The sequence below is a fragment of the Nerophis ophidion genome, linkage group LG26, assembly GCF_033978795.1.
Source record: "Nerophis ophidion isolate RoL-2023_Sa linkage group LG26, RoL_Noph_v1.0, whole genome shotgun sequence".
Lineage (NCBI taxonomy): Eukaryota > Metazoa > Chordata > Actinopteri > Syngnathiformes > Syngnathidae > Nerophis > Nerophis ophidion.
In genome coordinates, this window is record NC_084636.1 from 23893413 (window position 1) to 23909111 (window position 15699).

Here is a 15699-nt window from a genome sequence, read left to right on the forward strand (position 1 = left end):
AACAAACTAAGAACAAAAACACATGCACAAAGGCACTAACCAAAAACCAACATAACTAGCTTGGGAGCTAGAAAGAACAAAGGGCGCTAGGGTGGAAGCTAGGGACATAAACAAACAAAATAGCATATAAGCTAACAAGTATACAAAAATAGGTTTACCACAATGTTGGAAGAGCGGCGTCAGCTGTTGCGTGTAGCAAGCAAGAGTCCAAGACTGAATGTCAAACAGAGGCGGGCATATATAGGGAGATAAATAATCAAGGGCAGGTGAGCGTGATCAAAGCAGAGACGGGTGACACTAAATGGGTAACTATGACAACGGAAACAAAACCAGGAAGTGCCACGAAGAACTGAGGAAGACAAATACTAGACAGAATGTGATAAACAGAACCAAAACCAGAATATGCCATAATCCAAGACGTGGATCATGACAAAAGCACCACTTCCATTGGCAGCAAAGCAGGCCCAGTGTTGTGATCCGATGGTCGGATCATCACCATATTGTTATTTTTGTTCCATTTTTATATCACTCTGCGATTTGACATACTTAGTTCCTGTTTTGTTCGTTTCCACGGTCACTCATTAGTTTCAGCTGCTACTCTCTTTTCCAGCACACCTGTCTTTACTAATCACCACCTGTTTATAAGCCAGCGTTTTCTGTTAACTGATTGTCGGATCTTGGTTTGTTCACATACATCTGTTTATGACTTGTCTCTTACTCTCGTTTTCGCTAGCTCTCACGCAAAGCTTTATTTTACTCCTAGCTTTCACGCTAGTTGTTTTGTGTTTCCTTTTGTGTGCCTTTGTGCTTCGGTTTGTTTGTCCTAGCTTTCCATGCTAGCGCTTTTATTTGCCTTTTCTATTTGTATCAGTGTTTTTGTTCAAAGCTCCTTTTGTTTAATAAATCCCTTAGTTCTTACCTTTTTGCTGTGTTCTTGCTGACGCATCTACGGAGGACCGAATCCGGCATTACAATGCCACACAAGCGTAACACCCAGAGCACAATACTACCACCACCATACTCGACGGTGGGCATGGTGTTCCTGGGATTGATACAATGTTTTTTGTGACCAACAAGTATGTGCTCCAATCACTCCATCACAAAAAAATAAGAGTTGTAGAAGGTACTGGAAACTCAAGACAGCCATGACATTATGTTCTGTACAAGTGTATGTAAACTTTTGATCGCGACTGTCCATATGGGGAAGGTCAAATGGCCGCATGTCAATAAGCACGTATAAAAAAATAAAAGTAGCGCCAGACTTTGACCTCTCTGATGTGATTCATTTTAAAGTGGAGACGCTCTCCAGATAGAGCCGCCATGTTGTGTGCTCAAAGCTGCCATGAGCCAATGAGGGCAAAGCAGTCTGGTTGCAACTGGGTGTGTTGTGTTGGAGTTTCAACTTTGGACCCGCAGAGGAGCTCAGCTGAGTGAAACCAAAGAAACTCTCCGGAGACAAAAGATCGTCCAAAACGGGATATTTTGGCTGGGGGGTTTTGTCTTGGGGTTTTGCCACCCAAGCAAGGAAACCATGGAACACTACCCTGATCAGGTAAATAGTCAATGCAATCAATAATAGTCATATTTCCAACCAAATTGTTGTTCACACTGTTAAAAGTCTTGGATATGCTAATTATGCAATGTATCGTGTTGTTTCTGTTTACGCTGCAGTAGGGCGATTCAACTGGTGGCCACTCGGCCAAATACGGCACGCAAATGATATCAGACCGGCCCGCTAGTTCAAACTAACATTTACACAGCAGACTAGAAAGATTTTTTTGGACTTGTTTGTTCTAAAAACACTTATTTTATAAAGGATATTTGACTAGTTTTTGTTGCAGTTTGTCCCTAATAACAGTTTTTATTGAGGGCCACATTGCAATCACGGCTGCTCTTAGTAAGGCCATTATGTCATGACTGTCTTTAGCTTCCAATCATTTCTACAACTCTTATTTTTTTGTGATAGAGTTATTGGAGGACATACTTGTTGGTCACAAAAAAACAGTCATGAAGTTTGGTTCTATTACGAATTTATTATGGGTCTACTGAAAATGTGACCAAATCTGCTGGGTCATATTTCTCATTGCCGAGAACGTTTTAGAGTGTCTGTATGCCGAGTAAAACTATGGAACAAACTGAACTTACAACAAAAGCAATGTCAAACTATTATTCGATTTTAACTATTTTACAAACATGGGGTCTGGTTCAAATATAGAGATGAGGGTCTTTAATTTTACCTGTCGTCGTACTTTGTCTCAAAGTGTTAACATGTGCTCAATGGTTCCTTGCCATTATTGCTATGTTGTCTATTACCATTGTTGGTATATTCTAGGGGTGTGGGGAAAAAAATCGATTCGAATACGTTGTGCGATTCAGAATCAATTCTCATTTTTAAAAAATCAATTTTTCTATACATTTTTTTTAATCAATCCAACAAACGACTACACAGCAATACCATAACAATGCAATCCAATTCCAAAACCAAACCTGACCCAGCAACACTCAGAACTGCAATAAACAGAGCAATTGAGAGGAGACACAAACACGACACAGAACAAAAACAAAAGTAGTGAAACAAAAATGAATATTATCAACAACAGTATCAATATTAGTTATGATTTCAGCATAGCAGTGATTAAAAATCCCTCAATGACATTATTTTTAGACATTTATAAAAATAAAAAAAGAACAATAGTGTCACAGTGGCTTACACTTGCATCGCATCTCATAAGCTTGACAACACACTGTGTCCAATGTTTTCACAAATATAAAATAAGTCATATTTTTGGTTCGTTTAATAGTTAAAATAAATTTAAATTATTGCAATCAGTTGATAAAACATTGTCGTTTACAATTATAAAAGCTTTTTTAAAAAAAAATCTACTATGCTAGCATGTCAGCAGACTGGGGTAGATCCTGCTGAAATCCTATGTATTGAATGAATACAGAATCGTTTTGAATCGGAAAAATATCGTTTTTGAATCGAGAATCGAATCGAATTGAAAAAATCGATATATTATCGAATCCTGACCCCAAAAATCGATATTGAATCGAATCGTGGGACACCCAAAGATTCACAGCCCTAGTATATTCATTCTTCCTACATTATTGATACAAATTATTGTTACAGTGTAATAATTATTGTTACCTGTGGTAACGCCACCATGATACACCATTTGTATTATAATCCTTAAACAAAATAACAGTGAAACTCAATGAATTAATCACTGAATTAAGAATTTAGGGTGGGATTAAATAAATGATCTTCTTCCTACTCCCTTTCAGACAAAACTGGACAATAATGCATTGTATACTGTACATTACCTTTTGCACAATCCATCCATCCAACATTCTTCTTCCGCTTATCCGAGGTCGGGTCGCGGGGTCAGCAGCCTAAACAAGGAAGCCCAAACTTTGCTTTCCCCAGCCACTTCGTCCAGCTCTACCCGGGGGATCCTGAGGCGTTCCCAGGCCAGCTGGTAGACATAGTCTTCCCAACGTGTCCTGGGTCTTCCCCGTGGCCTCCTACCGGTTGGACGTGCCTTAAACACCTCGGGTGGCATCCTGACCAGATGGCCGAACCACCTCATCTGGCTCCTCTCGATGTGGAGGAGCAGCGGCTTTACTTTGAGTTCCTCCTGGATGCTTCTCACCCTATCTCTAAGGGAGAGCCCTACCACCCGGTGGAGGAAACTCATTTCGGCCGCTTGTACCCGTGATCTTGTTCTTTTGGTCATAACCCAGAGCCCTCATTACCATAGGTGAGGATGGGAACGTAGATCGACCGGTAAATTGAGAGCTTTGCCTTCCGGCTCAGCTCCTTCTTCACCACAACTGATCGATACAGCGTCCGCATTACTGAAGACGCCGCACCGATCCGCCTGTCGATCTCGCGATCCACTCTTCCCTCCCTCGTGAACAGGACTCCGAGGTACTTGAACTCCTCCACTAGGGGCAGGGTCTCTTCCCCAACCCGGAGATGGCACTCCACCCTTTTCCGGGCGAGAACCATGGACTCGGACTTGGAGGTGCTGTTTCTCATCCCAGTCCCTTCACAGTCGGCTGCGAACCGATCCAGTTTTGCACTATATTCATTTATATTATTGTGTGGTGTCAACTGTGTACTTTTTTTTATGTCATTGCCTGAAATAAATGAAAAATGATGAAAAAATTTAAAAACGTATACATACAGCAATGTTAATATTTGGTTACATGTCCCTTGGAAAGTTTTACTGCAATAAGGTGCTTTTGGTAGCCATCCATAAGCTTATGGTTCAATTTTTGACCACTTCTCTCGACAAAATTAGTGCAGTTCAGCTAAATTTGTTGTTTTTCTGACATGGACTTGTTTCTTCAGCATTGTCCACACGTTTAAGTCAGGACTATGGGAAGGCCATTCTAAAACATTAATTCAAGCCTGATTTAGCCATTCCTTTACCACTTTTGACGTGTGTTGGGGGTCATCGTCCTGTTGGAACACCCAACTGCGCCCAAGACCCAACCTCCGAGCTGATGATTTTAGGTTGTCCTGAAGAATTTGGAGGTAATCCTCCTTTTTCACTGTCCCAGTTACTCTCTGCTATTGGCAACAAAACAGGCCAAGAGCATAATACTACCACCACCATGCTTGACTGTAGGATTGGTGTTCCTTGGATTAAAGGCCTCACCTTTTTCTCCACCAAACATCTTGCTGGGTATTGTGGCCAGACAGCTCAATTATTGACCGAGCAGATTTGGTCACATTTTCAGTAGACCCATAATAAATTCATAAAAGAACCAGACTTCATGAATGTTTTTTGTGACCAACAAGTATGTGCTCCAATTACTCTATCACAAAAAATAAGAGTTGTATAAATGATTAAAAACTCAAGACAGCCATGACATTATGTTCCTTACAAGTGTATGTAATTTGTTTGACCACGACTGTATATGAATATAGACATGTTACACAATTTGCATAGGCAATTATGTTTGAACTATTTATATTGTTTTACTAATACATTGATTGATAACTTGCTTTGAAATCATAAGTCAATGTGACAAGCAGCTATTTAAATAGAGCAGTACTTCAACTTAATTGGTTCTGTGGCTCTTAACTCAAAACACTCAAATCAACGTCCATCCATCCATCCATTTTCTACCGCTTATTCCCTTTTGGGGACGCGGGGGGCGCTGGCGCCTATCTCAGCTACAATCGGGCGGAAGGCGGGGTACACCCTGGACAAGTCGCCACCTCATCGCAGGGCCAACACAGATAGACAGACAACATTCACACTCACATTCAAACACTAGGGCCAATTTAGTGTTGCCAATCAACCTATCCCCAGGTGCATGTCTTTGGAAGTGGGAGGAAGCCGGAGTACCCGGAGGGAACCCACGCATTCACGGGGAGAACATGCAAACTCCACACAGAAAGATCCCGAGCCTGGATTTGAACCCAGGACTGCAGGACCTTCGTATTGTGAGGCAGACGCACTAACCCCTCTGCCACCGTGAAGCCCAAATCAACGTCTCGGGTTGAAAATAATTTAAATCCATTAAAGTGTTGTTTGCCCCCATCCCCTGAAAAAAAAGCACCATATTAACATGTGACATTTATTTTTTGAATAATATATTGTGTAAACACAATACAGTGCAATGTATTGTGCAGTACAGTAGTGTTTATGTAATGTAAATGTTCAGCCTTTACTTTGGAAAGCAGACTTTTACTGTATCTCCTTAAAGCTGTTTCTTCATCAAACACATCATCTGCAGCTTTTCCATATTTTCATAGATAAATGTCCGCTGTTTATATATTATTTTAATATCCTTGGCTGGCGTTAGACTCATTCTGCCTAAATATTATGCAGACTAGCTGTGATACTTGTCCAGCTTTACTAAGTTTGCGACGTTCTGTCATATTTTTGTTGATTTATTTATTTATTTTTTTAAATCAATATTATCCACTTCTTCTTCTTCTAAGGCACTGTCCTTCACACTAATTTCCTTCCTGTTCTTGCAAAACAAAGTTATGTCGATCTTTAGCTATAAACTAAGGGGTGTTTAAATCATGGCATAAGAACTTAAAAATACGGACAACTTCAGATTATTTTTTATTTGTCTTTCTTTGGCCAAAAATAGAACAAGTACATTCTGAAAATGTACATACTCTTACACCATGTGGCAAAACACATGACGTATGAGGAAAACAAATTGATGCAGTTTCAAAAACACCATGAAGAACACAATGAACTTTTAGACTTTGTCTCAGTGTTTTTGCAAAGCCTTTAAACTTCAAGCACTTCCTGTTTAGCGTTCTAACTCTCAGGCTTGGTCAAAAGATAGGACTCAGATACAGAGTAGGGATTATTTCGGAAGGCTTTTATTTTGAAAGCTTCCTTTCACCTCCAGAGTCAGGGCAATTCAATATAGACTATTACTAAACTAGTCGGCGATAAAGGTTCCACAAAAGGGAACAACCGAAAATCATTCCGAAAGGAGGAAAATAGAAAAACAATAACTAATTATACTTGGCGCCGTATATTCTATGAAATTTTTTCAACAAAAAACGCTCCAACAGGAGGGAGATTTGGATTGATTGATTGATTGATTGATACTTTTATTAGTAGAATAAGTTTTGCAACTTGTTTAAGTCGGGGTCCACGTTAATCAATTCATGGTAAACATGGAGAAACAATGGCTATGAAACTTCTACACTGTCTCTAATCTAAAAAAGAAAGGTTAACAAAAAATTTCACTCAAAAAATTGAGGAAAAGGATTAACTGTAAGAAAAACTGAAAATTCACCACTTCGGCTGTAAAACTAAATAACACAAAATCACTCTGCAGAGCAGGAGAAAACGAAAACTCAAAATATCAACGAAGGAATTCAGGATTAGGATATTCAAAGACAAGACGAGGCAAGGCATGGACAGGAAGCTAGAGAGGCACGAATAAACGAGACAATCCGGCACAGAACAAAGGGAGGCGTGGGCTTATAAGACACATGAGGGTAATGGGGAACAGGTGGAAACATTCAGGGATCAGGGATGACGTCAGACGATGACACAAAAGGAAGGGCAAGTGACCTGAAACGAGAGGAGTTACTTTTCAAAATAAGACATGCAGAAGAAACAAAGACAAGACATAACTAACGTTGGCAATTTGTTAAAAATGTTTACAAAAGCAACCGATTGTTCCCAGAAACTGCCGCATTGGTGTAATCTGCATACTGCCACAACACATTCATTTATCATCATTCAAATATTATAATTAAGGTGTCAGTTATCAAAACGACTTGCGTTGTGGGGAATGGAGTATTTGTGCGTGCAAAATAGCAACAGGCGGTTGTGGCCTGCGGGCCGCTTCTAATACTAATCAAATATCATCCCGGGGGCCGTAGATAATTCATTCTTGATTTTGACACCACTTAACTAATGCCAGCGAGCAGATGATTTGGTCGAATCTTATGGGATTCACAGTGAAATTTGGTAGGGATATTTGTGACTCACATGTTTGCTTGCAACTTTAAGCATGACAGTTCTTATCTCAAAACCTTTTTAAGTAGGGGCCCTCTGAGTTGAGATACCCTTGATAACCAAAACAATGATTGGAGTACCTCATGATCAGAGTACATTGGAGTTAAGAAGGTATGCATTTGCATGAGATACATTTTTTTGTCATGTTAAATAAAATACATTCAGTAAGAAAGTGCGTTCTTGACAAAAGATATTTCTCGCCTTTCGTGGCCTTTACTACAACCACTGTGATATAGAGGATCTTTGACCGTTTTTTTTTTAGTCCTTCTCTTAAAAAAGCAAAGTACTCTTTGTTATATACTATATCTAAATTATTATTATTATTATTACTACTATTATAAATATTTTTTGACCAACATTTTACAGCAGGTTCTTAAAAAGAGCATAGCAATCCTGTCTTATAGAGGATCTTTGATTGGTGTTTTTTTTTTTGTTTTGTTTTTTTGAGTTACACCAGGCTATAACGAATAATCAATGGAATCCATTAGAACAGTGGTTCTCAACATTTTTTCAGTGATGTACCCCCTGTGAATTTTTTTTTTTTAATTCATCCATCCATCCATTTTCTACCGCTTATTCCCTTTTGGGGTCGCGGGGGGCGCTGGCGCCTATCTCAGCTACAATCGGGCGGGAGGCAAGTACCCCCTAATCAGAGCAAAGCATTTTTGGTTGAAAAAAAGAGATAAAGAAGTAAAATACAGCGCTATGTCATCAGTTTCTGATTTATTAAACTGTATAAAAAGATGTAAAAATAACTAAAAACTTGTTGAAAAATAAACAAGTAATTTAATTATAAATAACGATTTCTACACATAGAAGTAATCATCAACTTAAAGTGCCCTCTTTGGGGATTGTAATAAAGATCCATCTGGATTCATGAACTTAATTCTAAATATTTATTCACAAAAAAAGAAATCTTTAACATCAATATTTATGGAACATGTCCACAAAAAATCTAGCTGTCAACACTAAATATTGCATTGTTGCATTTCCTTTCACAGTTTATGAACTTACATTCATATTTTGTTGAAGTATTATTCAATAAATAGATTTATAAAAGATTTTTGAATTGTTGCTATTTTAAAAAAATCTCACGTACCCCTTGGCATACCTTCAAGTACCTTAAGGGGTGAGCGTACCCCCATTTGAGAACCACTGCATTAGAAAACCTATTTCATTGGTGTTCTATTAGTACGATTAATTGTTTAATGAGTGCAACTAATAAATATTGATCAAATGGGGACCAGAGTTTTAAATATGCTGACACACATGAGAGCGCTGGTGTGTGAGTAGCAGTGAGCAAAGATTGTTTGTTTTATAAATGCAACAAGGTTAAGTTTAATTTCAGTGATGTGCGTTTATTAGAAAAAAAAAACGAATGAAGGTTACTGCAAGTTAAAAGATTTTTGTTTATTTTAACTATTTCCCGAAAATATGCATTGATGCTATTAAGTCTTTTATCCGATTAATTGATTATTCAAACAAACTAATCGATAGATAACTTGATTATTCTTTTTTTTAGAACAATGAATGTCATGGGAATTAGAAAAATATTTGTTCATTTCAACTATTTCCCTGAAATACGCATTGATGCTATAAAGTGTTTTATTCCATTACTTGGTTGGTCAAACAAACTAATCGATAGATTTCTTGATTATTCATTTAACAATAATGAAGGTTATGGCATGTTAAAAAATATTTGCTTGTATAAATTATTTTCCCTAAAATATGCATTGTGGCTATAAAGTGTTTTATCTGATTATTTGATTACTAAAATAATCGATAGCTGCAGCCCTGCTCATGATACATACCGTAGAAGATCTTTGTCTAACATTTTTGTAGTAGGTCCTTATAAACAGCACAATGCTTGTGTCCTTTAAAGCAGGAGTCCCCAAACTTTTTTGAACCAGACACCGTTTTAATTTAGGCATTATTTTTACCGGCCACCCTTCCAGTTTTGGCAGATAATTACAGCAAAAAAAAGTGCATTAAAATACAACTCACCATACTGCTGAATTTAAAGGAGCCCAGACCTTCTTCTCTGTGCAAAATAGCTATTCAATCACGTTTGTTCTTTACTAATTTTTGCTAGATTGTTGGCTTATTTTTTGGTATCTGATGCGTTACACGTGATACGCCATAGCCAAGGACAAGCGCATATACATTTATAATAAAACAATAAATATTTGCCATTAGTTTCTATAGATTTATCCGGCCTTCTAATTCTACGGATATCTATTTTGTATTGTAAACGTTACTTACCGTATTTTTAGGACTATAAGTCGCTTTTTTTTTTTTTTATGTAGTTTGGCCGGGGGTGAGACTTGGCCAAACTATTAAAAAAATAATAATAATATTAAAAAAATGTTTTATTAGTTTTTTGTTTTTGTTTTCTTTGGTCTGGCCGGGTCTCACCCCCTGCTGGACTGTGGAGAAGACTGTGACTTATAGTCCGAAAAATACGGTATTTATATTGTGTGCAATATTTTAAACATCATTCTTTTTTTGCTGCAGTTTTCCATGCATTGGTTTATGCTAAATGCAGCAGGGAAGGGATTCGTGTGAGAGGAAGACGGGGCATAACCGTTTTGTAATGCAGTCTGCCGAAAATGATGGAAAGCGCCACGCTAAACAGCAACAAATGCGGTGGTTAAAGTTTAATTTCCACAAAACACATTAAGATAGTCAACACTCTACTGCCTGTTGTTGACTAAAGTGGACACTCACGCATGTTCACATAATTAGTTTTGATAACTGTGTGCCGAGCGAGAGTAGGTCAGGTGACCTGGTGAGCCATCTTTGAACTGTAAGCACACTGGATCTTTTAGGTTATCCTGAAGTGATCGCCAAAAGTAGTTTGGCGATCACGTCATGTAAATGATGAACACTGGTGGTAGAAGAAGCGTCAAAGTAACAGGAAGTGGTATGTGGTCACCTCCTTTGAAGGTGGGGGGTGAGGTCAGAGGGCACGGCCGTGTCTTGATCCTTGATTAATTGCTGCCCTCAATCTTGTATGAATAAGAACTTTAGAGTCCCTAAATGTTTTTTTCTGTAATATTTTAAGAAGTTATCTTTAAGAAGCCCTACCTGCCTTGGATCTCAGCCTTGGTAAGTAATTCAAAATTAGTCCCATAATCTTGATGGAAGTCACACAAAAAAAGCTGTAAATTGACTCAATTTGTCATGTTTCATGTGTCAGGTAAACCGTGACAAATGGGGCCATATGCACCTTCCTACTTTACTTTGTGCAATGATAGCAGCACTTAAACTTACTAAGCCACGGGTGTGTGTACTTTCTTCCCTAAGCGACAATTTAGCACACTTGCCCTTTAGCACTAAAGCACTTTAAGTACCATGGTGACTTTATTCTTGATCGTTCCTGAGTCATGCAGCAACCCACTGTTTTATAAGGAACTGCATTCATTATTATTTCTGGAGACATTGACATTGTTATTCATACCATCAAACCATCGAATTAACCTTTGGCTACCACCTGGCTCAATGACACGTTATACGTTCACTAAGGTGAATATATAAAATATGTTGACTTCCTCGCAGGAGTTATCGTATTCATCTATGAACGAGCTTATAGTGCAGTGATTCTCAAACTGTGGTACGCCAAAGAATTACTTGATTAAAGTAAACTGATTTATGTTCCTATATTCAAACACAGTGTTACTGTTCAAACAGTGTGTAATTTTTCGGTGGCAAAACTATTGAATATCCTTGATAAAAAAAAACACTGCCTTGTTTTTAACACATGCATAGGCCTAATTTTTTATGTTTGTCGTGGTTCTCCTATGTTTAAATCTACTTCTGTTTTAGTGCACTTTTTTTTAGCTTGTTGCTAGGTGATCTATTTAGACACTTCTGTTTCGTGATTAGTGTTCTCACCTGTTTCTATCTCTTATTAATCCTCTTTATATTGTGGTGTTTCTCAGCCTAATTCACTGTATCAATAAACATGGTAATTGTGATTTGTTATGTTGTATATATTATATAAACATATAATATATCAGTATATATTATAGACCAGGGGTCGGGAACCTATTTGGCTGAGAGAGCCAAAAAGCCAAATATTTTAAAATATATTTCCGTAAGAGCCATATAATATTTTTTTTAACACTGAACACAACTAAACACATGCATTTTTAAGTAAGACCGACATTTCTAAAGTGTAATAAGTCTCTTATTCTTTGTAATAACATTGTTATTCTGAAGCTAACTGTGGAGGGGGCGTGGCCTGCGGGCCTGCAGCGACAGGCACGTAGATTGCCCACCTGGGCCTTGTTATCTATTCACCTGTCGCTCTCTTATAAGCAGCAGCCAGGAGGAGAGACTGGGTTGGGGCTGGAAATACTATTGCTGGAAAGCAACTTAATGAAAAATAAAACAATATTGTAACCCTGAAACAGGCTCTCATGTCGGTGCTTGGGGGTCTGAAGAACCCCCAGGAGGGCAAGCCCCACACTAACCAATAATAAATAAATAACTTCTTACCATTAACGCAACTTCTTGAACAGGTGCTGTAGAAAACGGATAGATGGATTAAAAATGCATGAGAATGTTTTATATTTTGAACATTATTTTTAACACTGTGATTACAAGTGGAATTATTCATTACTTATCGCGTTAAGCAATGTCAGTTCAGATATATCAGAGAGCCAGATGCAGTCATCAAAAGAGCCACATCTGGCTCTAGAGCCATAGGTTCCCTACCCCTGTTATAGACTGTATATATGATATGTAAGTATTACATATGTTATATTTTATATTGCTGCTATGGTACATTTTTAGTCTACTTTATACCTGCATTATCCTTTCCATCCTTTGTAACAATTTCCCTGGTGGATCAATAGTTTGTTTAAGTCTAAGTCTATAAGCGACAATTTCTTTTTTTTTTCGTTTTTGCCATGCCCACTAGATTTTTGCCACGCCAAAGACTTTTACATATACAGTATGTCATGATAACCTGAAATACGAAAGAAAGCAGATGAATGGAGGGGAAGGAAGAGGAGCCAAACATATTAACCTTGTAGATTGTTATAGTAACAATAGTTTAAGCTTTGTCAATGTCCATGTGTTACCCAGTTTCCTCTAGGGCAGGAATAGGGAACCTATGGCTCGACTGCATCTGGCTCCCCGATAAATCTGAGTTGACATTGCTTAACACGATAAGTAATGAATAATTCCACTTGCAATCATAGTGTTAAAAATAACATTCAAAATATAAAACATTCTCATGCATTTTTATGTTCAAGAAGTTGCGTTAATGGTAAGAAGTCATTTATTTATTATTGGTTAGTGTTGGGCTTGCCCTCCTGGGTGTTCTTCAGACCACCAAGCACAGACATGAGAGCCTGTTTTAGGGTTAAAATATTGTTGTTGTTTTTTCAATTAGTCTCTCAGTTGCTTTCAAGCAATTGTCTTTTTCTCTTTCGTCCTCACTTGTGCTCTGGCTCCAGTCCCAACCCTGTCCCTCCTCCTGGCTACTGCTTATAACAGAGCGACAAGTGATTAGATAAAAAGGCCCAGCTGGACCTTCTACGCACCTGTCGCTGATTTCGAGGCCGGTCCAGGCAACATCCCGCTTTGCTGCAGGCCCGCAGGCCACGCCCCCTCCACAGTTAACTTCAGAATAACAATGTTAATACAAAGAATAAGAGACCTATTATACTTTGGAAATGTTGGTCTTACTTAAAAATGCACGTGTTTAGTTGTGTTCAGTGTTAAAAAAAATATTATATGGCTCTTGGGGAAATACATTTTAAAATATTTGGCTTCTTGGCTCTCTCAGTCAAAAAGGTTCCCGACCCCTGCCCTAGGGCAACAACGTTAATATATGTGATGAAACGTGATTTTATGCATGAGTGTATGTATGTATATGTACTTGTATATGTACACACATATACATGTACTGTACACATACATTCACTGTACATTTACACATACTGTACTTAAACATTCACTGTACAAAAATACATATTGTACATGTACATTCACTGTACATACATACATACATACTGTAAATATACAATTACTGTTGTATATTTGATGGTCATGTGATGGGTGATGAGCCAAGGAGACACCAAGAGGAATCGTCGAACAAAAAGCTTCATTTTTTTTCATCGAGGCTCGGACTAGAGCTGCAGCTCTAGGAGAAGAAGTGTATCAAATCTCTTCATTCTGCTGTCCGACTAGAGCTGCAGCTCTAGGAGAAGAAGTGTATCAAATCTCTTCATTACGCTGTCTTGTCGGAACATCGTGTTTAGATACCATTTCTTGCAAACCTCTCCTTGTTGGTCAAATCTTGACGCCAGACAGTCTGCATACACTCAATTTAGCACTTGACTGGACCATCTAACTCCTGTGATCGATTTGGGTCCGGAGACCTCCGACCACTATCCTCTGCCCCTATGTGTGGACTTTCTACCAGATGTTGCTAATGTCTTTAATCTTCTTCCTAAACCCGACACCTACTTTCTTGTGGGATTTCCACTTTTTTGGGAATTGCCTGCAGCACTGCGGAAGGACACGTGCACTTTGTCCTTAGTAGAAGACTGCTTTTAACGGATTACGTGACCAAATGCAAACACATGCTACTTCCAAGAAAATAAAATATATAATTAACCCCAGTGCAAAAACAATGTTTGATACAGCTCAGAATGTGACTGGTATGGTTGGTAAAACAATTCTATCAATCTCACTTTCACTTTTTCAGTACATCGCAGCGAATTAAGTATGCACCGTATTTTTCGGACTATAAGTCGCAGTTTTTTTCATAGTTTGGGCGGCGGTGCGACTTATACTCAGGAGCGACTTATGTGTGAAATGATTAACACAATACCGAAAAATACCACATAAGATTATTTAGCTCATTCACGTAAGAGACTAGACGTATAAGATTTCATCGGATTTAGCGATTAGGAGTGACAGATTGTTTGGTAAACTTATAGCATTTTCTGACTCTTACCATGATATGTTACGTCAACATACCAGGCACCTGTCATGCCTGTTAATCTGGGTTTGTGTTTGGTCATGTTATGTTTAGTTTTTTGGACATTTAGTTCTGTCTTTGCACTTCCTGATTTGTTTTCGTCTCCATGCCAACCCATTTTTTTAACCTGGTCTCCTAGTCAGGTCCCTGTTCTCAGCCTCACACCTGTTTGCCACTATTCATCATAGCTGCTATTTATACCATTCTGTTTCTGTCCTCATCCTGTTAACTTTGCTGCTTATGCTTGTTGTGGCGGTATCGCTCGGTTGGTAGAGTGGCCTTGCCAGCAACTTGAGGGTTGCAAGTTCGATCCCCGCTTCCGCCGTTGTGTCTTTGGGCAAGACACTTTACCCACCTGCTCCCAGTGCCACCCACACTGGTTTAAATGTAACTTAGATATTGGGTTTCACTATGTAAAGCGCTTTGAGTGACTAGAGAAAAAGCGCTATATAAATATAATTCACTTCACTTGTGCTTATGCATACTACTTATTACCTATGCTGCACATCCTTCATGCCTCGATCACCTGCCACGCACCTCGCTGTTCATGTCCCTTGTTTTTGTCACAGTAAGTGTTTTGTTTTAGTTTTTCTTAGCCATGCCATCATGCTCTTTATGTTGATAGTTCATTATTATTCATGCCATCGAGCAAGTATTTTTGTTTCATGTTTGTATTTTGTAGCCTAGTATTCGTACCTCCTAGTGAGCGCCCTTTGTTTTTTTGTTTTTTTATTATAGTATATAAATAAATGAACCATTTAGTCACATTCACCCCTTGCTCGTTCCAAATTCCCTCTGCATCGAAGAAGCAAAACAAATCCAAGTCAAAGTCCTGACAGCACCTTCTCAGTTAGTTATTTATGCGTCATATAACGTACACTTATTCAGCCTGCTGTTCACTATTCTTTATGTATTTTAAATTGCTTTTTAAATGTCTATTCTTGGTGTTGGGATTTATCAAATAAATTTCCCCCAAAAATGCGAGTTATATGTTTTTTTCCTTCTTTATTATGCATTTTCGGCAGGTGCGATTTATAATCCGGAGCGGTTTATACTCCGAAAAATATGGTATACATTTTTTCTTTCACTATAATGACTATGACGTAATCACTGTATTGTCATATCATTGGCTTATTATTAGTTACTGTGGTCGACTTGTACAGCTGCGGGCTGCAAGTGTTATAG

At 38.3% G+C, this 15699-nt stretch overlaps 1 protein-coding gene across 2 annotated transcripts in view; it reads left to right on the top strand.

Moving 5' to 3' along the window:
* Nucleotides 1–1357: 1357 nt before the first annotated feature.
* creb3l3a (cAMP responsive element binding protein 3-like 3a) overlaps nt 1358–15699 on the top strand; it is a 40299-nt gene continuing 25957 nt past the window's right edge. For both annotated transcript variants that reach the window (XM_061887915.1, XM_061887916.1), the window contains exon 1: nt 1358–1552. In XM_061887915.1, the coding sequence (XP_061743899.1) occupies nt 1532–1552 (21 nt within the window). In that variant the 5' untranslated portion in view covers nt 1358–1531. The remainder of the gene's footprint in view (nt 1553–15699) is intronic.